The sequence below is a fragment of the Gnatocerus cornutus genome, chromosome 4 (genome assembly GCF_029298725.1).
Source record: "Gnatocerus cornutus isolate USDA-ARS CGAHR chromosome 4, icGnaCorn1.1, whole genome shotgun sequence".
NCBI classification, from domain to species: domain Eukaryota; kingdom Metazoa; phylum Arthropoda; class Insecta; order Coleoptera; family Tenebrionidae; genus Gnatocerus; species Gnatocerus cornutus.
Window position 1 is genome coordinate 18,623,302 of NC_142236.1, and position 23,122 is coordinate 18,646,423.

The 23,122-nt window shown below is 33.4% G+C and overlaps 3 protein-coding genes across 4 annotated transcripts; 2 read left to right on the forward strand and 1 right to left on the reverse strand.

Moving 5' to 3' along the window:
• Positions 1 to 1,749: 1,749 nt before the first annotated feature.
• LOC148176524 (juxtaposed with another zinc finger protein 1) lies at positions 1,750 to 6,047 on the reverse strand. Its single transcript, XM_088034690.1, has 5 exons — positions 5,953 to 6,047; positions 5,735 to 5,902; positions 2,513 to 2,768; positions 2,336 to 2,461; positions 1,750 to 2,291 (listed from the first exon to the last, which is right to left on the reverse strand). The coding sequence occupies exons 2-5, from the start codon at positions 5,832 to 5,834 to the stop codon at positions 1,982 to 1,984; spliced, it is 792 nt and encodes a 263-aa protein (XP_087890816.1). The 5' UTR covers positions 5,835 to 5,902; positions 5,953 to 6,047; the 3' UTR covers positions 1,750 to 1,981.
• A 147-nt stretch (positions 6,048 to 6,194) lies between these two features.
• Positions 6,195 to 7,397, forward strand: RpL15 (ribosomal protein L15). 2 transcript variants are annotated; one of them, XM_088033741.1, is made up of 5 exons: positions 6,195 to 6,268; positions 6,467 to 6,646; positions 6,696 to 6,832; positions 6,879 to 6,989; positions 7,154 to 7,397. In XM_088033741.1, exons 2-5 carry the CDS (start codon positions 6,475 to 6,477, stop codon positions 7,346 to 7,348), a joined length of 615 nt encoding a protein of 204 aa, XP_087889867.1. In that variant the 5' UTR covers positions 6,195 to 6,268; positions 6,467 to 6,474; the 3' UTR covers positions 7,349 to 7,397. The 2 variants fall into 2 exon arrangements, with proteins under 2 accessions (XP_087889867.1, XP_087889868.1); XM_088033742.1 differs by lacking the exon at positions 6,195 to 6,268 and adding an exon at positions 6,275 to 6,380.
• A 5,760-nt stretch (positions 7,398 to 13,157) lies between these two features.
• Positions 13,158 to 14,244, forward strand: LOC148176526 (acyl-CoA Delta-9 desaturase-like). Its single transcript, XM_088033924.1, has 2 exons — positions 13,158 to 13,361; positions 13,415 to 14,244. The coding sequence occupies exons 1-2, from the start codon at positions 13,163 to 13,165 to the stop codon at positions 14,242 to 14,244; spliced, it is 1,029 nt and encodes a 342-aa protein (XP_087890050.1). The 5' UTR covers positions 13,158 to 13,162.
• Positions 14,245 to 23,122: the final 8,878 nt, after the last annotated feature.

Consider the following 23,122-nt stretch of genomic DNA (forward strand, 5'->3'; position numbering starts at 1 on the left):
TCTTAATTCTATGCATATTTGGATAATTTTTTGTTCCAGTATTTAAACAAATGACATCTATATAAAAAATAAGAAAAATTAGAGTTTTTATTTTAAATTAACAAATTTTTGCATCCACAAATTTTGGTAATTTGAAAAATAATGTATTTTCATTAATTTTGAGAATATTTGAGCAATTTTTGTGTTAGTATTTAGATAAATAAAAAATACGAAAAAATAGACAAGTTCTTAAATTTAAAGGCTTAAAGGCAAAAAAATTATAATTTTTTATGATGAACTCTATGAGAAAATAAACACGTTCTGCGAATTTAAATTTTTATTTGAAGTTGATTAATTTTGCATCCACCAATTTTAGTAATTTAAAAACATTGTATTTTTATTAATTTTGTAAATATTTTAACAATTTTTATCGTCAGCATTTAGACAGATAAAATCTACAAAAAAATAGTTTAGGTCAAAATTATAACTTTTATTTTCGACTGATAGATTTATGGTTCTATCAATTCTAGTAATTTTAAGAAAATCGTCTTTCTATTAACTCTGTGGATATTTAGACAATTTCCCTTTTCGTTTTTAGACAGATGCAATTTATAAGAAAATGCAAATTGAGCATTTGAGAGTATAGAACTAAAACTAAAATTTTTATTTTCAAATCTTTGCAACCATTTTTCACTAATTTTAAAAATGCTATTTTTTTTTAATTCTGCGGATGCTTAGACAATATCCAGTTTCAGTGTTTAGACAGATGACATCAATGAAAAATATAATGTAGATACACAGATAACAAAAAATGAAAATCAAATAGACATAGAACATTAAAACCAACAGAAAAAAGATAAGAAAACAAAGAGCACATAAAAAAATGTGACCACAAAATAGATATACAAGGTGTCCGGAAAGTCGCACACCACCGTGATACTGTTTCATCGGACAATATCATAGATCACCGAAAAATGTTAAAAAAAAATCCATGTCTACAATTTCTGTGCAATAATTTTAGGTTCAAATGAATTTGTTAATTAAAAAACATTTTGCGCAAAAACATGGTGCAAAAAAGATCGAAAAAATCTTGTTAGAAATGCCTGAAAACTCTTAGCAAGATTTTTGAATCAACAATCTCGATCAGTGTGGCATCGTTCACATAAAACCATAGTTATTATTACTCGAGCCGACCTGACTAACGTCAGGAATACAACAGCAATGTTACTATGGCTTTGATTACTGCAAATTTAAAGTATGGGGAGAATAATTCAGCAATGTTGCTATTTACCTATTTTTTTTTAATTTTCCTGCGAAAACAGAAAATCTGGATTTTTTTTAACATTTTTTGGTATTCTTGAGGGACCACCCAATTAGCCCCCTTTCAAGGTGGTGCGCCCACTTTCCGGACAACCTGTATGTAGAGTAGTACAAACAAGAAAAAAAAAAGAAAGCAAAAGCATTAACATTTGTATGCCAAAAGAAAAATTTTAAATAACTGTCTAAAATCTCTTTATTAGATTTATTAATTTATAATTATTCAATGCTTTAACTAAAATCAGAAAAAAAATGAAGCCTGCAGTTTAAAAAAAAAACAAAAAAAAAATTTTTTTTGAAGCACATCTTTGGTTTAGAACTGTCACTTTGACATTTATAGAGCAAAATTCATCGACGTCTTGATGAAAAATGAAGATCACCCGTTATTACAGTAGTCAAACCAAAAAATAAATTTTACGTAAAGGCGGGAAATTTGAAATAAAAATGCAGATAACACCTTCAAACAAAAATAATTTATTCAGCCATTCCAGCCTATAAAAAAATAACATATCCTAACAACAATTTGATCAACTGAAAAACTTCCCTTAAAAAATCAAACTCTTAAACCTCCATCACAAAACATTAAAAATTAGTCAAATCTGAGTAATACTTGTCAGTATTATCACAATCGTTTCCTATATCTATAGTCATTCCGACGATCGAACTTTGGTAAAAATCACAGTAATTAAAATTTATCAAAATTGGCGACATAATAAGTCGAATTTTTCCCTGCAAATTCCTCAATATCACCGACTTCGTAATAATTAAAGCTCACATTGGGTAATGGCACTTGATTTGAGGAAAAGTGTTCAGAGGTAGGCAAAGTATACTTGTAAACATATTCATCGTCCTCAAAATGGGGGCTTGGATAGACAATCTCCGGCATTGTGGGCTTGTAACTGTACAAAGGAATGCCATGAACGTCCGGTTTCTCAAATTTTGATCTCGAGATCGGTTTGTGCTTCAAAAGAGACTTCTTCAAACTAGGAATCAACCTAAAAGAAAAATTAGATTCGATTTTGGCTCTGGAAAAAGTTACATTTTATGGTGTTTTTTATAGTGGTACTTGATCCCGTTGACGTTCTTATACCTCTTCTCACAGCCTTTCATGTTACACGCAAAAGGTTTCTTCTGGTTATTATCTAAAGTGAACAATTTGCTTCCCCTGCAACAAAATTAGCCTAAATCCAACCCTTTCAAAAGACCTGAAATTTACCCTAAGAGTTGGGAAAACTCGTCCCGATTCAGTCTTGCTTCAACTTTCCTGTCTTTCACCTCCTTATAATCACAACTGATGTAGTTATTGTTCAATGCAGTCACCATTTCGGTGGCTACATCAAGTTCTTGTATCACAGCTTCATTCAATGAGACTTCATTTCGTAGGAACTCGTCGGGGCCGGTGTATCTAAGTACGTAACTTAAGGGCAAACTTTCGGGTTTTTCTTCTTCGAGTTGGCCGACTGTTTCGAAATCTGCGATGGAGGAAATTTTGGGCAGTGGTTAGTTTTGATTTTTAAAAATATCTTAGACCAGAGCTAGCGGCGCCAAAAATCAGTTTTTTGCAAATAGTTCCTAATCAATAAGTACTAAAAAAATTAAAAATTTAGAATTTTTCAATTGTCGAGCGACCTCTAAACTCAAAATTTTCAAAATAATCTTTGTGGAACAGGCAATTTTAACACTGAAGCAATCAAATCTGGTAGATTTATTACTTAAGAGAAGTTTGTTAAGTGTAATAAATTACAAAACTTTCAAACATGACTTGAAGATTTCAGAATTTTTCGTTTATAAGACAAGCTCAAAACTCAAAATTGTATATTAAACACTGTAAGTCCGTTAGTTTTAACATTAAAGTAATCAAATCCAGTAAATTTATTATTTTAGAAACCTTTAATAACTGCACTAAATTACAAAAGATTAGAGCAAGAATTGCAAATATCAGAATTTTTCAAATGTGGAACGACCTCGAAACTCAAAATTTTCAATTAATCTTTGTGGATCCGTCAATTTTAATACTAAAACAATCAGATTTGGTAAATTTATTACTTTAAAAGCCTTTAATAAGTGTACTAAATTACAAAAGTTTAGAACAAGAATTAAGAATTTCAGAATTTTTTATTTGTAGGGCACACTCAAAACTCGAAACTTTCTATTAAACTTTGTAATTCCGTCGATTTTAGCATTAAAGTAATCAAGATTTGTCAATTTGTTACTTAAAAGCCGTTTATAAACAGTACTAAGTCCAAAATCTTAGAAGAAAAATTAAGACATTTAAAATTTTTGATTTCTAGCTAAAAACTCAAAATTTTTATCAAACTTTGTAGATCCGTCGATTTAAACACAAAAGTAACCAAATTTGGTACATTTATTACTTAAGAAGCTTTTATGAAGTGACCAAAATTACAAAATTCTAGAACAATAATTAAGAATTTTTCAATTTTCCATTTGTAGAACAACCTCGAAACTCAAAATTTTCTTAATTAAATTTCTAAAGCCGTCAATTTTAGGAATACAGTAACCAAATGTTGGTGAATATTTATTACTAAAGAAGCGTTTATAAAGTATAGTAAGTTACCAAATTTTCAAACAAGGATTGAGAATTTTAAAATTTTTCATTTATAGGACAAAACTCAAAATTCTCTAATTAACCCTCTATAGGTCTGTTAGATTTCACACTAATAAAGTAACCAAATTTGGGGAATTTATTACTTTGCAGACATTTATTAAGTCTACTAAGTTACAAACTTTTACAACAAGAATTTAGACTTTTAGTTAAAAATTTTCATTTATGGGTCAACTCAAAACTCAAAAACTCAAGCTCAAAACTCATTTTCTATTAAACTTTGTAAGTTCGTTGGTATTAACAGTAAAGCAATCAAATTTGATGGATGTATTACAGAAGAAGTGTTTTTTCAGTGTATTAAATTACAAATTTTTAGAACAAAAATTGAGAATTTTAGAATTTTTCAAATGTTAACCAAGCTCTAAACTCAAAATTTTCTCAATTAAACTTTGTAGATCCGTCAATTTTAACACTAAAGTAACCAAATTTGGTGAATTTATTACTTTAAAAGCCTTTAATAAGTGTAGTAAATTACAAAAGTATAGAACAAAAAATTGAGAAATTTAGATTTTTTTATTACTTCGGCAAATTCAAAATTCCAAATTTTCCATTACATACTAACCTCGTAAGTCCGTCAGTTTAAACAGTTAAGTAAAAATGTGAATCCGCTCCATCAGAGTCGAATTTGTGATTTCCAATTTTCATTCAAAATAACAAAGATGACAGCTAATTTCGGTGTATTTGACAGTTACCGCAAGTAGGTATTAATAGTCATTCATTATACAAGGTGTTTATAAATACTTCTAGCATCAAGAGTGGCTATGAAATGTCAAAGAAATTTGCCGCTCATTACAAATGTGGGTTTCGATTATTTAACTGACATTTACGGTTAACCTTAAACATGAAGCAAAGTTAATTTTAAGAATAAACTGTTCTAGTTGTAGTTTAAAACCTGAAAATCAAAAACTTGGACACAAAACCGTAACTGAAACGTCATTGAAGTAAGCAACATTACAAATAAATTTTCAATATACTTTTATGCGCTATGAAAACATAGTGGCAAAATAGTGCACGATAGGAATTCCAAAGCCACCCTTGATGCTAGAAACATTTATAAACATCATGTACAAGACGATAATCGACCAAAATCGTGCATTAATGACCCTCATTAATGAACGATCGACAAAAACAGTTGCTAACAAATACGTTGGTTAATAAAGGCCTATTAACAAACGGGTTAGTTACAAAACCATTCCGTCCCGTCGAGATGAGGAATTTTTTTTCTCTCAACTTAGAATTCTAGAGTTCGATTCCCGTTCAAGTCGCATTTTTTTATCTCCCCAAATCTGTACCAAACTTATATTGTGCAGTAACACAAAGTGCCTTATGTGGGCACCAACAGTCCATAAAAAATCGTTCTTTAATAAGGATATTAATAAACGATCCGTGAAAAAACATAAATTAATTGTTCACACTATTGTATCTGTTGGAAAAATTTTACAATTTTAAACAGACACTCTGTATATAATTACTGTTAAAAAAAAATGGGAAAAAAACTAAAACGCTTAAGTTCTATGTCTGATGAAAATACAAAAAAATGTTTTAAACAAAAGTTGTAGATAATTTTGTTCACTATAAGACAATTTGAGTCAAACTTTAACTTGACGGGTAAGAAAATATTTAAAAAAATGGCACCTTTCAATCAAGCTGGCGACGGAAACAAAAGTCCGTCGACGTCAAAACCAGTTTGATTTTGAATTTTAAAACCCGAAAAATATATTCAAAAATCAAAACAACGCGATCTTTTATAGGTTCCGCCCTATTTTAGTACCCAACTCCAAGGTTTGAGGTTATGTCACGAAAAAACACTCTTACCTAAATGGTTGCTTTCGATGTGGATTATCAAGTCGTAGAGATTGAAGAAATTCTTCTTGCAATTGGTAAAATGACAGGTATTTTTAAGAAACACGGACATTTTTTGATTTGGGCATTTTACGAAGTGTCAACGGGAAACAGTTGAAGGATGGTGACCGGCCACTTGATCTAAAAAGAAACAATTGGGGGAACCAAAATTCGCAGTTTTAGCAACTTACAGTTTCAATTTCCCATTTTAGAGCTCATTTTTAAAGTTTGAGGTTAGCCACAGCGGACGCTTGACAGCTGTCAAAACCCTCCGCGTCAGCTGATCGTCAACAAAAATAATAAATTTGAAGAACATCAGATTTCAAACAAACTTTTTTTAAAAGAATTGTTTTAATCCCCAAAACCCTTCCAAATAGTCTCTAGTTTTTTTATTTACGAATTGCAAATTCCAAGAAGTGGTTGGTACGATATATCTAGTAACTTTTCGTTGAAGAGTTGGTACCGCGTTCCCCCCCACTCCCTTTTCCGTGTATTGTCGCCTTGTAGGTATGTTGATGGCGTTAGTTTTTATAATTTTCGATATTTCTCTATCATCTTTGACTAAATTCACCCGAAATCACTAAAATCGTGCCTATTTTTTCACCTGTGATAGTCCCGTGTACGTATTTCTGTGATTTTCGCCCCAGAACCGTCCCAACTCCATCACATTCAATTTTGAGGTTATGTCATCTCGTTTTGTTCCAGGCTAGAAAATGGGGGCCTACAAGTACGTGCAAGAGTTGTACCGCAAAAAGCAGAGCGATGTTCTGCGATTTTTACTTAGAATCAGAGTTTGGCAGTACCGCCAATTAACAAAGTTGCATAGGGCTCCGAGGCCTTCGCGTCCCGACAAAGCCCGCAGGTTGGGCTACAGGGCTAAACAAGGTAAGATTGTTGTTAAACTGATGAGTGTCCTCACAGTGTTGTTTTGTAGGTTTTGTAATCTTCCGCATCCGTGTGCGTCGTGGGGGCCGCAAGCGCCCAGTTCCCAAAGGCGCCACTTACGGCAAACCCAAGAGCCATGGTGTCAACGAATTGAAACCTGTGCGCAACCTGCAAGCCATCGCCGAGGTTTGTACCCCTGAATTTTTGAGGTGGGGCTAATTGTTTGTTGTAGGAACGCGTGGGAAGACGTTGCGGGGGTCTCAGAGTCCTCAATTCGTACTGGGTCGCTCAAGACTCCTCTTACAAGTACTTTGAGATCATTTTAGTTGATCCAGCCCACAAAGTAAGCCCCCTTTCTGTCTATCTTAAGATTAGTGTTCACATGATGATTGGACATGCACCACTCTTACTTCTATGCCGAGAGTATTCCTTAAACTTCTGATTGTTTTTCTTACTTTTCTTGACGTCCGGGAAGTGGCACCTTTTTTGATTTGTTTTTTTTTGTAGGCTGTTCGTCGCGACCCCAAAGTCAACTGGATTGTGAACTCTGTCCATAAACACCGCGAATTGCGTGGAAAAACGGCAGCCGGACGCTCCTCCAGAGGAATCGGCAAAGGTCACAGGTATTCCCAGACTAAGGGCGGTTCTAGGAAGGCCGCTTGGCTCAGGAGGAACTCTCTGCAATTACGCAGAAAGCGATAAATGTAAATTAACGATTTTGATTTTGATAAGAATAAAAAAGCCTCCAAAATTCGTTTTTGAGAGCCCTGTCTACATATTCCTGTCCTCGGTCCAGTTTTCAAGTGCAGGAAATTTCAAATCAAGTACTAAATATGTTATTTTAAACAATTTTGTCGTTTTATCACGTTCAATTTGCCTAGGGACGTGAATACACGATTTATAAACCAACATTGTTGGTTGTCTAATCACCAGGCGTCCCCTTATTTTTTTGCCGTTTACTCTTTTATTATTTATAGAGGGTTGTGTTGTCGGACTCTGAATTAGCAGCCTTAATTTTTAATCTAATATGTCATTATTTCTACATTTTAGTTTTAAATTATGTCCACTCTTAATTTTATCTGTCTTAGTATATTTTTTTTTACTTTTTCAGCATTTTTAATTTTTATACTACTATTGGCGACACCGAAATGTGAACGACTTTCTCGTTTTTATGGATTTTTCTCTGAATGTCCATAATTTGCCCCCTTTCTGTTTCCGCTTTTGACTAAGTTGTTTTTTAAATTTATACTTTTTTCCTTAACTTTTGTTTTCCTATTGTCCCATTCTTAGTCTTTGCTTTTCTTTGTTTTCCTGAATGTTTTATATTGTATCGTTTCATTCCTAGTTTTTTTTTGTAATTGTTTTTGTTTCAATCAATTTGATATTTCTCTGTATTATTTTACCATATCTGGTGCACTGACTGTCTCCTTTTTTTTATCCCGTTTTGACTGTTTTTTATTCTTATTGAGCTATGATTTTTTTCTTTTAGGATTTGCGAATACAATTTTTAAAAACTTCAATGGAAACTTTCATACACATGCAAATATAGATAATTTAACTTTCCTACATGGTCCGGCAACATTTGCAAAACAAATTAAATTTGAAATAAACTAAAGAAAAAAAAAATAAAAATTTGCACTCGCTTTTAAATAAGAAGTTGGCAGAGCTCTAAAATCTGACATTAAAATTTGTTTTTATCACTTAGAAAAATGAAATTTGTTTGGCGTTTTTTGAAAGCAATTGCTTACTCAAATTCATTTCAACGTTACGTTACGACCATAGAGTAATGGCTAATTAAGATAGGTAAACTGTCTTAGAATCCGTCATTATTTTGATTTTTTTTCGACTTATTTATAAAGATAACACTTCGGTCAAAAAGTCCCGGGACTAACCCACAATTGGTTTCACAATTAAAATTTATAAGTATGCGATGGATAGTTTTAACCTTCAAAAGGCACGTGTCAAAATTTCATGACATTTTGACTATTAATTTTCAAGATATTGAAGTTTTTGTGAAGCTACTTTTGATATTTTCAAAATAGTGGAAAAAAGCGAATTTAGAGTGCTTATTAAACATTGTTTTTTGATGGGAAAAAATACCGTTGAAGCTCAGCAATGGGTTGAAAAGTGTTAGGGGGAATCTTCTCCATCGAAAACAACAATTTGTTGGTTCTTACTTGAAAAATGGGATTTTCAGTTTTTAATTAATTAAAGTCAAATCCTTCACTTTTTCAAAATTCGAAGATGTCACCTCCATAGATCTCCCTGAGACGCACACATACAAAATTCGAGCTGTTTTCAAAGTCCAAAATGCGCCTCAAAAACGAAAAATCGTAGGCCATATACGAGTATATGCGGAGCGTAGATGAACAATAATAGCACATTTGAATATTTTTGCTAGTTTAGCGTCAATAGTGCCCTTGAGATTAGATAAAATTTTTAAAACCTTAAAAAACCTTAAAAAAAGTTATCTAATCTCAAGGGCACTATTGACGCTAAACTACCAAAAATATTCAAATGTGCTATTATTGTTCATTGTGTAATCGCATTAATTATGTAAGCATTCAAACAGATCAAGGGTAACATTTTTGTTTTAAAGTTGGAATAAACGCCTCATTCCCTGTCAGGATAAAACGCCTACTAAAACAAAAATTTTTCAATACTTATTCAAGATGTGAAAACGAACATACAGGGTGATTTTTAAAAAGCGGCAGGCGGTGTAGAATATAATTTGGAAGATATTATTTTTGTTGATATTTATGGCAAAACAATAATTTAAGGGTCTACGAGCCTGCCCAAAAATTTCGTGTTTGAAAAGTATGCAACTTTAACAACACCTTTGATTGACAGCTGCCAAAAGAGATTACCGAGGATTTGGCAATGAGCGGATCATAAACTTTATGGAAACGGTCGCTTGACCTGCACATTTTCTAAGAAACCCAGCGGTTAGAACAATAAATTCGTGTTGGACCAAAGATGAGTTCAAATATCAAGATTTGAGTTTCTCAGAATTGAGATTTGCGTTTTGAGCCCGTGAAATTTCTGGTTCTAGTAGACACAAATTTTACGGGCGTAATATTTTTTTCAATTAATGGAAAATGTATGTATAAAATCCGCAAATTTTTAGTTCCCATAGTACGTAATGGAAGAATGTTTTTTTAATTGAAAAATGTAATTTTCGTAAATGTGGTCCGAATTTTTTCCTCACTGGTCGCCGGGGAAATTTTAAAATTACTTATTATTTTATTATTTTTATTTGAGAAAAACACATTTAATTTTTTTTAACCAAACGTTTTACCTGACACGAGTTTTTGGACCTTTAAAACTCTGTTGTTTTCTGTGATTTAAAAATTAACTCTTCATAATAATACATCCCACTAATCAATAAAAATACTTTCCTAATTCATTTTTAACAATTTTAACATTTTAAATTATCATAGTTTCTATATTCGTTAATATTTTTTAAGCCAGAACCACACAGGAAAAGCAAAATTGTCGTTTAATGTTATTATGCAAAAAACTATTTTTTAAAAAACCTGTATCCACTTGTGTCTTTAATTGTACGAATTTCACATAATAATCCTCGTCTCTAATAAGCTAATCATTACCTGCTACCGGTGGATTTTATACGTTACCAATAAGACAATTCGCTTTCAAAAATGTCGAAGCTAACACCATAATTTTCATTTCAAGAAAAGACTATAAAACCGAAAACTTCAAATCATCCAAAAGCAATTAAAAATGTATTTCGGAAAACCTATAAATAAATATCTTGAAAAAATATTTAAATTCTTTCAATCTTTGGATACTTGTGTTTTAGACTGTGCTCGACTTGTAAATCAATGTACTTTTTTAAATTTCTAGAGTTTTGTCGATTAAAATTGGTCACGTGCTTTTATCAAACTTGCGCGTCAGCAGTTTTTGACGAAATTTAGTGTTTGGGAATAAATTGTGTTTTTGATAATTTTTGTCAACACCAAGATTTGGTTATGAAAAATATTAGGAATAGTTCCAAAAGTGAAAATGTAAATAGCGGTTTTAAGTCGGAGTTATCAGATAAAGTTTTTGAAATAGAAAATGTTCCTAATTACACATTTTATAATTGCGGAAAAAAGGTCTTTTAGTTTAAAACTGGGAAATACGAAATGTACAATTAATGCGTAAATAACTGAATTTTGTGTAAAAAACAGTGAATATACCGAGTCCGGCAACAGTTGTGATCACCCTCAAAATCGTTTTTAATTTCAAAAATAAATATTCGCAATTTTGCATTCGCTTTATGAAGCTTAACAATCTAAAGCAAAAATTCGCTATGCATTAATTAGAAGAGTAATTTTTAGCGATGTTTGAGTTTTTGCGTAAATACTCGTGAATTGTTTTTTTAACCTAACTGTGACCAGCTTCATCTTAAATTTAATGTAACTTGTGCAATTTGAGCATAAATTACTGTTTTAACAAGTTAGTTTTCAAAAACTATGACGGACAGTGGCAAACTACATCAAATTTTTACAAGTCACTTCAATTTTTATTAACGTTGATTGTTGCACCTTTTGGACACTAAATAGAAATAGTTAATTATTTACATTGAAAAATAAGAACTTAGGGCCCGATTTCAAATCAGTGGCGCAAAATTGCGTTGACGCAGTTGAAGACACCTTTGCTCCCTACCATCGCTAAAGAATCATTTACAATTCAGGATTAATATGAAGGTTTACTGCCTTAATAACTATGTATTATGATTTTGTACAGGGAATTAAAAAAAACGATACTTTGTTCAACTTAGCTTAACTTTACCTCAATTATTCGGACACAGTGTTTTCGCAAGAGCTTTTTCAATGAATAAAAATAATAAGAAGAATAAACAAACAAGAATAAAAATTTTACACAATACAATAATTTACACTTTATTAGGTTTACCCAAAAAAAAAACAATTTCACGTTGTTGAGTTTTGAAAAATAACTTACTATGCTTACTGATAAAACAGCATTTTTTCCACAATTTGCGTACAATCAAAAAAGACAATTAAAATATTTTTAACACATTTATATTAAAAAATATATACCGTGGTCCACGAGTGATAATGAGCCTGACCAAACTCAAACTGCAACCCAACATACATTTTAATAGCATTCGTTGCCAAATGTATATTTACAATAAGACAGCTGTCAGAGTTTCGACAAATTCTTTCACTCAAGACAGTTTCTAATCGCATGTGGAATCTCTGAACCCTTAAGTAGGTAAAAGCAATGCTAAAACTTAGCAGTCTTCATAAGTTAAACGCATAATAGCGTGAGTAGATTGTTCTGAAAAATTTTTCAACTTTGACGTTCATTTCAAATATCTACGACAGCTATGAAAATGTATGTTGGGTTGCAGTTTGAGTTTAATCAGGCTCATTATCACTCGTGGACCACGGTGTATATATTGAATGGTCCCAAAAACCCTCACAAATAGATAAAAATTACACTTTTAAGGCGTCGCGATGCCAAAACTATCGGTAATAAACAACAAGTTTTTGCGTCATCTTCTAGAGCTTCTTTGACCATCTATTAGCGTATGTAATTTTTAAAATTCTTACCTCTGAGACAATTTTGGGGGTGATCACAAATGTTGCCGGACTCTGTATCAGAGATAAAAAAATATTTTTCAATACACTAGCTACAAGTACCTTCGATATTTGTTGCCGAGAGCGACCAGTTGGGTCTTTACCTGCTTTTACCCGATAGCAGTTTATTACAATTGGGCGGAACGTCAGTGACCCCCTAGTGAGCGGTCGTAAATTATGAGATTTGAAGATGATAATTTGCGTTTGTTGTACTGTTGGTTGCCTATGTTTGATTTGTTTTTTTTTATTAATAACTTCAAAATTATAGCATATTGACAAAAACAAAAATGTCACCTCCATAGAGGTTGTAATTCTCCACATGTTGGTATTTTTTTTAACTTCGTAGGTTGCTTCATATTCCTTAAAAACGAAAAATGGGAATTTCAGTTTTTAATTAATTAAAGTCAAATTTTTCACTTTTTCAAAATTCGAAAATGTCACCTCCAGTTCTACTTGAGACGCATACATAGAGAGGTCGAGCGATTTTTCAATGTCCAAAATGCGCTTCAAAAACGAAAAATCGTAAGCCATATACCGGGTATATGCGTAGCGTAGAGCATTAAACGTTTCGTCACTCTTAAAATTTCGTGAGAACAAGCGCATGAGCACTTTGAAGAAATTTTATGTAGTAAGTGACAGTGGGGGAATTCCATTACACTTAAAAATTTTTTTAGTCTTGTAACATTGCTCTAACAGAATCAACATTTGGTATGTAGATTTTAATTTCTGCCAATTTGTGTTGAATGTAGTCTATGAAATGTTTTTAATTGAACACTCAATATACAGTTCAATTTTTGTAATGGTTGTAGATTTTACACTTCTTTAAATTTTAAGTTAATATATTTTTTCCAATAATGAATTCTAATCTCAGAAATTAATAGATTGACTTTTTCCTCACCGTTCAATCAGAATGACGCTCAACGGCGTTTTCAACAAAAACAACGCTAAAATTACTAACACCACCATCCCCGAAGTTATGAGCAAACCTGACAATTATAAGCTAGAGTTGGTATGGCGCAACATCATCCTCTTCGCTTATCTTCATGTCGCCGCTCTTTACGGTCTCTGGCTTATGTTCATCTCTGCCAAACTGGCGACTTCTGCTTTTGGTAAGAAGTGACCACTACGTTTCTTATCAGTGTGATAATCCGTACCTCTGCAGCATTTTTTTTGTACCATGTTGGTTGTCTTGGTATCACTGCCGGCGCTCATAGACTCTGGTCCCATCGGGGGTACAAAGCAAAATGGCCTTTGAGACTCTTATTGACGTTCTTTAATACTATTGCGTTCCAAGATTCTGTGATCGACTGGAGTCGAGATCATCGTGTCCATCACAAATTCAGCGAGACCGACGCGGATCCTCACAACGCCAAACGCGGCTTGTTCTTCGCCCACATCGGATGGCTCCTCTGCCGCAAGCACCCACAAGTCAAAGAAAAAGGGAAAGGAGTCGACATGTCAGACCTCTACGCCGATCCGATTTTGCGCTACCAGAACAAGTTCTACTACGTGCTCATGCCGTTGGCTTGCTTCGTCATGCCCGTCGTCATCCCCATGTACTTTTGGAACGAGACTTTTCAGATTGCTTTCATCGTGAATCTCTTCAGATATGCTTTGACACTTAACGTGTCTTGGTTGGTTAACTCAATAGCGCACGGAAGAGGATACAGACCTTACGACAAGTCTATCAATCCGGCAGAAAATCTCTTTGTTTCTGTGTTCGCTTTTGGGGAAGGGTGGCACAACTACCACCACACCTTCCCGTGGGATTACAAAACTTCCGAATTCGGGAAGTTGAATTTCTCTACCACTTTTATCGACTTTTTTGCCAAGATTGGATGGGCGTATGACTTGAAAATGGTGTCCGAAGAAATGATTAAGAGAAGGGTAAGGAGGACAGGTGATGGGAGCCACGAGATTTGGGGATGGGGCGATAAAGATCAGTCCGAAGAAGACTTCAAAGATGCTATTATCACTCATAGAAAAATGTGATTTGACAAAGAACTTCATAAGAGAACTACATATTTGTATCTATGAAAATCAAATGGGTGGGCAGTATATAACTTCAGGGTGTTTTTGAAATACTATACCAAAAGTTAGACAAGGTTTTTTGTAGCTTTAAAGAATTAAATTGACTGTTTTATTTTTTTCTAAAAATAAAAACACCTTATATCTTGACCATTAAGTAATTACTAGATTATTTCTACAAATTTTTGTAGAGCGACATCTTATTGCTGCATGTGAAATAATATATTTTTTCTATTTCGCGTTCATAATGAAGATATTTCGATACGCGTTTGAGCGTATTTCGGTATCGTAATGAACCAATCCCGTGCTAATTTTTCCAGGAACTTATATTTTTCTTAGGTTCGCAGCAGACAAACCGTCAACCTGCCGTCAACGTTGACAATTTAGATTTTTGTTTTGAATAACTTTGATAAATCAATCAATACACTATTATTTCTTGTTGTACTTGGCTTAATAATTCACCGGAGAAAAAGTCTTTGGTTGCAAGAGAACCATCATGATCATGATCAACATCTTCGCTCTCTTGGCTCCCTTTCGCTCCTATAACCTCAAAACGTCACACCTGTCAAACTGACTGAAATTGAATTTGGCTACTTTGAATTTTTTCCCGAACATTTTGCAAATGCCAACTATCCTAAAATTCCCTAGATTTCGAAATCAAGTTTTTTCGTTTAAAATAAGGTGAAATATAAAAAATAGCGTATGATACTTGTTCATACTCGCTGCGCTCGTCGTGTCCTAAAAACGTGCGTGCGGCAAAATGTTCATTATGAAACGCGTTTCATAATATACTATTTTTAAACATCATAAAAGTGACCCATTATCTAGTCGATTGTCAGGGTAAAATAGACTAATTTTCTATCGTTTGCAAAAAAACTCGTACATGCCATTCAGAGCAAAAATGGCTTTCTGTGTTTCGCCTGTTAAGGCGAGTGCCAAGACTCGTCGCTGGTCAGAATTCGAGCTGAGCTGTCACATCGGGAAGGTTGTCAAGCGGTACCTCTGTTTACAACACCCCTTACTGTGCTATCGTAAAGTGATTGTAAAATGATAAATGCTTATTTTGCCTCTGTCTGGTAGAAATACTTTTTCATGGGTAAAATAATATGAATCAAAAAAATTTATTTTAAAATTGTAAGTACATTAGTACGTTGTTCAAAAAATAATTTAACTAGTCAAATAATAAATAGATTAAAGTATTATTTAATATTAGAATGCCAAACAGATATTTTCTAAAAAAAACTAAACTTATCTGTTTTATGTTTAATTTTATTTGTTTTCAAATAGATACGTATTTGGTATGAAGGTATACTCAAAAGATATAAAATACATAGTATAATAATGTGTATAATATGTACATGTTAGTAAGTATTTATAAGAAAAGTGGTATTTACATAATAGGTACTTATTTACAATATTGACAATTAACTAATACATAGGTAATACAAACTCAATGACGGCAGATCGGAATAGACAATCTTTGTTTCCTAGAGTCAATTAATTCCAGCAACATGTGATCAAAATAAAACTTAATCAATTTTGGTTCCATTTTTTTCCCAAAAAGTTGTGTCTTCATAAATATATTCATATTTCATATCACTTTCTTGTCCAAACCAAACACCCAGAATACACATTTTTTTTCGTGTTATTCTTAACTGCCCTTGGATTTGGTAATACCAATTATGATTTGAATTTACAATGTATGTTCCATTTTTTTCTAGTTACCAGAAGTCAACCTTTTTATTCTCCCAAAAAAAATTTATATTGTTCTCAAAGGAACAAGATTTACGGGTCGATTTCAAGTCACTGCATTAACGCAAATTTGCAACCGTTGCCAAGGTATGAGCAATGTGATTGGCGTTGCTATGTTGCAAATGAGATTTGCAGTAACGCAAGTCACACTTGAAATCGACCCCTTAGTGGGTTTTTCAGTAAAAGTTGAACCGGCCGGCGGCAAAATGAAAGAAATTGTCATCACCTAGTAAAACTCCGGTCAGTTTCTTAGATAAACTCTAATCCAATATTGCAAACATCAGGTAAATTCCATCCGGTCAGGTCGCTCCATAGAGCCATACCATTCAAAACAATTTTGTTTCATTCAACATTTTTTATTCATTGATGAACTTTTAAATTCTAGTGAAATAAGAAAAAAATAAACATAAATAATAAAATATGTAATAAGAAAAATAATAATAAATTACTATTTTATTAAATTTCATTTTCTAAATTTTACGTCCAACACCGTGAAATAGTCGAGAAATTAATTCGTGTGTCATTGAAAGACTTTAGTTGAAAACATGACTATAAATTAAATGAATTTTCATACTACATAGTTGTTTCTATAATTTCATACATCAAGCATTATAAAACTTCGATGTGCTTGTACTTATTAGCACTTTTAATAACGCTCTTCTAATTGTAACCATTTTATTATCCTCTGGTGCGAAACAAGCAGGTAAAAATTTAGAAGAAATCCCTTGATTTACAACTTCCAAAGCTGGTCAAGAAACCGCAAATGAGGGTTCGGTTATAAATCACCCTAGTCGTAAATTATCTGCAAAGCTCAGAGCTTCGATTGAAAATTTTTTAGTTTATCTCACTCATAACTAGACCAATTTTAATGATATCGATTTAAATTTAGCGGGAAAGTGATTTTGAAAGTATTCTTTACTAATTCTAAGTTTAAAAATTCACAAAAATCGGACATAAACTTCTATTCGTAAAACTACCCCTAAATTATCGAATTTTCAAGTCCTTTAACTTTTAAATTAAATGTTTTTTCCAATGTTTGATTCTTAGTTTTAGAAGAAAATATGAATACAAGCAGTTGAGAATAAGAACGAAACTGATACATGAAAAAATAAGCGAAATATTTAGACGATACTTTACATGAGATTCTCCATAAGAAAAATGTCTTGGCACTCGCCTTAATGTCTGCCTCACTACGGTTGGCAGACACACGAACAGGCTCAGCATACAAAGCTTTATTTTTGCTCTTAATGACATAATGTAGTATTAATTACACAATAAACAATAATAGCATTTAATAATATTCTTGTTGTTTTAGCGTCAAGACTGTCCTTGGCGTTGAATCATATTATAACTATTTTTTAAGGAACAATCGTACCGAATTTTTCAATATTAACATCTTACTTGACTTTTTGACCTAGCAAAATTTAGCCTTGAAAATTTATAATTTTTTTCCAAAAAAGCCGCTTTAACAGGTCCATTAGAGTACTCGATTTGGAGTGGTTTATAGGTATCTATAAGAGAACTCAAAGTCGGAATTAGTATATTTTCTATTCCTGTTATAGTTCAGCCAAGTTGGTCTGAGCCACCATAAAATAAAAATAAATAATAAATAATAAATAATAAAAATTTTGTCATTTATGACAAGACATCTGGCCTGTTTAGGGATGCTGTTCTTATCGCAGGGTGCAAAATTGAGCAAATAAACCCTCATTATGTGCACTGGAGAATCTTTTGAAGCTGTCCCGTTGCGGTAGCCCGCAAATTTTTATGCTTTTATGGTAGCTCAGACCAACTTGGCTGAACTATATACTATCGCGGAATCAAAATTTCGAACATCAAATTGATTGATGTTTAAAAATTGTACTGTCCTTTGTTTTTGTAACTTTAAAATCTATAAACGGAACAGCAAGTGTCAGAAATTTACGTTATATGTCAGTCACAATGACAATAAAGCTTGCTTTACATTGCCATGTCAAAAAGTGATGTTCGAAATTTTGATTCCGCGATAGTAGTAAGCTATAAACAAAGATGTTTTAGTATAACAGATTCGGGGATAGGGTCTTAACTCTGGGCCAACATCATCGAACAATCTCAGAAAAGCATCATTGGTTTTGTTCCTTTCTAACACATTGAAAACTGACAACTAAATAATTATATCCTTTTCTATAGTATCTGAGAATTGATTGGTCAAGAGAGTTGGCGCGTGTGTTAAATTTAAAGAAAGAGAAACCTTTAAAATAAGAGAATATTGAAAATTTATCGTGAAATTACTCGCTTTAGCGTTACACACTACACACACTAAGATAGTTTTTAAATAAAACACAACACAATACAAAACAATCAAATATTATGTTAACCGGTTTGCAAATGAACCACAGAACAAATGAACGTAACCTTTAAACGCAACGGAAAGACGCTGTCCTGTCACATTTCTGGCGTCAAACAGAAATAAGCAACGACTGACGTGCTCCAACGTTATTGGCTGGATCTTATAGAAAAGGAAAGACTAAACATCGATGAAAATTTCAATGTGAAAGAAAGAGAAGTTTTATAAAAGTACGTTGTACATGTAGGAACTGAACCTATGTTCTATTTACACTGTATGCCCGAATCTGTTATCCTAAAACATCTTTGGCTATAAATTACAAACGGTTGACCTTCTACGGAGGATGTTTGTTCATAACCAAACTTTTAATTTTTGATTAAATTGTCATTTTGACATTTTAGCCATAATAAAACCACTCGACTCCACATGCACATGACCAAGTGTTGTAGCGCAAAACCAATTCTGGCTTCCTTGTGGCGGCACGTCAATTGTTATTGGTGGCATATCGCAGAAATACGTTTTCAAAATTTGTTTGACTTTTGTATTAACGTCAATCATAATGACAGTTGTAATGGCACGATTTGAATTTAAAAGTACCGCCGCCGCGGGGCGGAAGTGACACCGCCACCCGCCCGCCTAGCGGAAGATACGGAAAGGGATGTTGACCAGTGGAGATCACTTCCGCCTAGTACTCCAAACAGAGCAGGTCGTCTTTGTTGGAGTGGAGTGGTGCCGCCATTGTTGAAAAACAATTCTTTTGTAGTGACTTCGCGCTACCGCTTTTGTTTTTTTTTTTGCATTGTTTGTTTTGTTTTGTTTCTTTTAGTTTTGTTTTGCATACTTTAACATTTAGTAGTTTTTTTTTTATTAAATTGTAAACTTTAGTTAGTGTAAGTTAAGTGGGTAAAAAGGTTGCCGGTAAGCTAACGTTGAAAAGGTATGTAAAATGTTAATTTGTTTTTCGGTCGGGAAAGTCTTTTGTTTCCCGCGAGAGTGAGAATGTGGAGGGAATGAGTGTCATTGGTCGTCCGGTTTTCAGCGGCAAATTCAACCGCTTTATCTTTTCGGATGTCCGTATTCTGACTGGAGGCCTTTGAGGTACTCCCACAGTGGAGTGTTGCGGGTGCTAGTCGGCCGGGTTCGCCCGGAAACGCCGTCGCCCGTAAATCCAGTCCCGGGTGTATTTTATTATCCGAAAATTCCAAAGATGTAATCTAATGTGAATGTGCCATGATTTGGACGAAATCTGAGAAGAAGAGGCAGGCAAACCGCAATTCGACAATCAACTTGCAATTCAATTCAAATTTCTTGCAAATCCAAAACAAATCGTACAGACACGTTACTACGCTTTCATAATTGTAATTTTCTTGTTCAAATCATTGTAGCCTTTGTAATCGTTTTTGAAAAGATCGAGGATTATGGGTAGCTTAGTAGTTGACTGTGAAGGCTAGGTTTTTATCCCACTGGTTTTTTAGTCCAGCCGGTCCTGTAATGAGTGGTGGTGTTACTGTAATTTTTGCTTTTTTTTTTGTTTTTCTATGACTGTAGACGAGTTTCGTACGTTTTGACTAAACACACTCACTACAGGTCTAACTTTGCATTACTAGTTTTTCATTTTCCATGTTCTAAGTCATTAACTACAGTAATTTTTCCAAAGCAAATAACATCAAAGATCAACGTTCACTAATACAGCTCTCCAACCAGAGATTTGGGAATTAATAGATGGGGGGACATAGTCAAAAGTCTTAGAAACATATCTACGACTAGCTTTACAACTTTCGTCCTTGTCTGTTGCACGCATTCACATGACGCAATGTATACCTATCTCTCTCGCCAGGATGGAGAGTTTTTGATTGGCTAATTTGACAACAGATTGACAACAATTATAATGTGTGACAGTTCAAAGCAAAATGAGTAATCCAACGTACTGTAACACAACAAGTTCTCTCAGCACCCGACGTCGCGTACTACAGACGACAGAAAGTGAGTTCAAAGAGGAATTTTTGGCTCAAGACGCATTTGAACAAATTTGTGCGAGAATTGTCGAAACAGATTTTGTAATAAGTGTAGAATAGAAATGGTACAAATAGGGGCTAACTAGTGAAATAAAAATCAATGGAATATTACAACTGGCATGTTTCTGAACTAAATCGTCGTCTGTGGAGAAATTGAGAAGCAAAATATGAAAATTAACCACAGACTACAAAGTGCAAAGAAAGTGAATTATTATGTGATTAGCAGATGATTTATAATTGAAACGGAAGTCACCAAACATACGGAGAGGAAGAAAAACATGGATTTTGACGAAGAGAGAGAGAAAAGATCAAGATTCAATTGAAAGAAATATCCTAGTTAATAAAAATCCAAGGTGTACCTAACTAAATTAGATGAATGGAGAAATGTTCAAAGTATTGAAGAAAAATACATGAAAGCAGTAGAAAAAAACATTAAAAAGGGACAAGTAGATTGTTGAGAACATCAAAAGAATATGAAGCTCAGAACTGGTTAACAAAATAATAGACAGCTCTAACGACAAGTAAGAACAGAAAGAAGAACACGCTAGGAAACCTGTGACATTGTAGCAAATAAGATTCTGTTTAAGATTTGGACAGAGGCAAAAAGGTTGACAATGAGTAGAAAGAAGTGAGTAAAAGAATATCGTGGCAGATCGAGAGAAGACTGCGCTTTTTTCTTACACTCGGACGAGGAACAAAATCAAATTGATGTAAATAGTGGCAAATACATCTTAAAAGAGACTTTCTGCATTTTCTTCTTTAGAAGTCTGGGTCTAATGTAAAGTTTTCTATGTCCTTACAATTAATCTAGGCTGTTTGAATTAGCTCCTCCATTTTGCCAGGTTTCTGGTGTCAGACTAGAAAAGTGTTAGTCACACGTTGGTAATTTTGATTTTGTCATTAGTGTTTGACCTTAAACCTATTGAAAACTATGTTATGCACACTGAGAATTGTATCAATATCGTTTAATTGTGGAGCTATAAATGATCGGTTTTACCGCATTCATATTGTGAGAGTCTCCACTTGATGTAGAAGAGCTTCGGCCTATTAAGGAATGAAAGTTTCAACATTAAAAGACAGCAAAACGAAATCAAACTAGTGATGAAAGAACCTTGTCACAAAATTTAGCAACATACAAGAGAAATAACGTCTAAAACCTTTAAATTCACAAAACTTTGCATTCAAAGTTCTTTACTGACATTAGCTATGACAATTTGGATTTGCCATTTGAAATTCGAGTAACAATCTACGTCATGATCTGTGATTGGTTCCATCCTGACGAGAGAGACAATACTGCATAAGCGTATCAGCGATAGGAATCAGTGCAATAGGTAGAGACGGAAATAAAAATTCTTGTTGCACATGTTTTGTGTAACGTATGTCCAAATTTCCATATGGTAACCGGATCTATTATTTTCCAAATCTCTGTCTCCAACCCATTTGTTGTTTTATTTCACTCTTCCGTTTGTGTCGCTTTTGCCCGTTGCATCAAAGAACCGAGGTCCGTTTTCTAAATTTTCTTTAGTAATTTTGTTTTTCTCAAACACAACGTGGGGTCCTAACCATTTTTGACGATCACAGCCAAACTTTGGATTTTAAATTTCGCGGTTTTTTAGCGCCATTTTAAAATATATGTCTTGTGTGTATGTTAATGTTTTTGGCGGGCCTTTTGGGTTATTACACAATACAGCTAGGATTACATCGAGACTTTTTGAAATGACAGGAAAGTACTGTCCGAGATTCTGTGTCCACCATAGTATATACAAGGTGTTTATAAATGTTTCTAGCATCAAGGGGGCTTTGGAATTCCTGTCATACGCTATTTTGCCGCTTTGTTTTTATAGTGAATATAACTATGTTCACAATTATTTCAAATGTCACTTACGTCTACGACTTTTCAATTACGGTTTTGTGTCAAAATTTTAGATTTTCCAGGCTTCAAACCACAACTTGTTTGTTGTTGTTTGTTTTCAAAACTAACTTTGTTCAATGATTGAGGTTAACTACAAATGTCAGTTGAAAAAACTAAACTCACATTTGTAAACAGCAGCAAATTTATTTGACATTTCATAGCCACCCTTGATGCTAGAAACATTTATAAACACCTTGTTTAATTACATAATAGTACAGAGGAATAGCAATTGCTGTGGATGTCATAAAAATTTGTCAAAATTGACATTTGCAATTTGTATTGGTGTGTTTCATCATGATCAGTGATACTGCAAGGTACACCCCGAAAATTGTGGCATAAGCAGTTATTTCAACTGATGATCTTATGTCGAAAATGTCAAAAGAGCGGTATGAGTCGGTGTACAGCAAGTTCATGACCTGACGTGCGGACAGCTATATGCAGTCATCCGAGAATGTTTTACTAGCGTATTTTAGCAAGTTAAAACAAGATTTCAAACCTTCGTCGTCCCTATGGGCTTCTTATACAATGTTAAGAACCACGTTAACCTTCAAACACGTTGTTAATATTTCAAATTATGAGAAATACTTGATGGGACAATCGGAGGGATTCAAGTAATTCATAGTTTACTATAACAGGAGTTGAAAAACGTTGTGAAATTGTTCATAATTTGTGAAAACTGTTCTCTGTTCTTGTTGTAGTTGTTCCTTATAATAAATGTTTGAATTACCAATGTCTTAATAAAAATCATGTAAAATTCAACTTTAGCTGGAATTTATTAATCATAATCGAAAAGAGGAAGTAGAAAGTCGTAGAAAAAGTATAGTACGACTCGGAAGT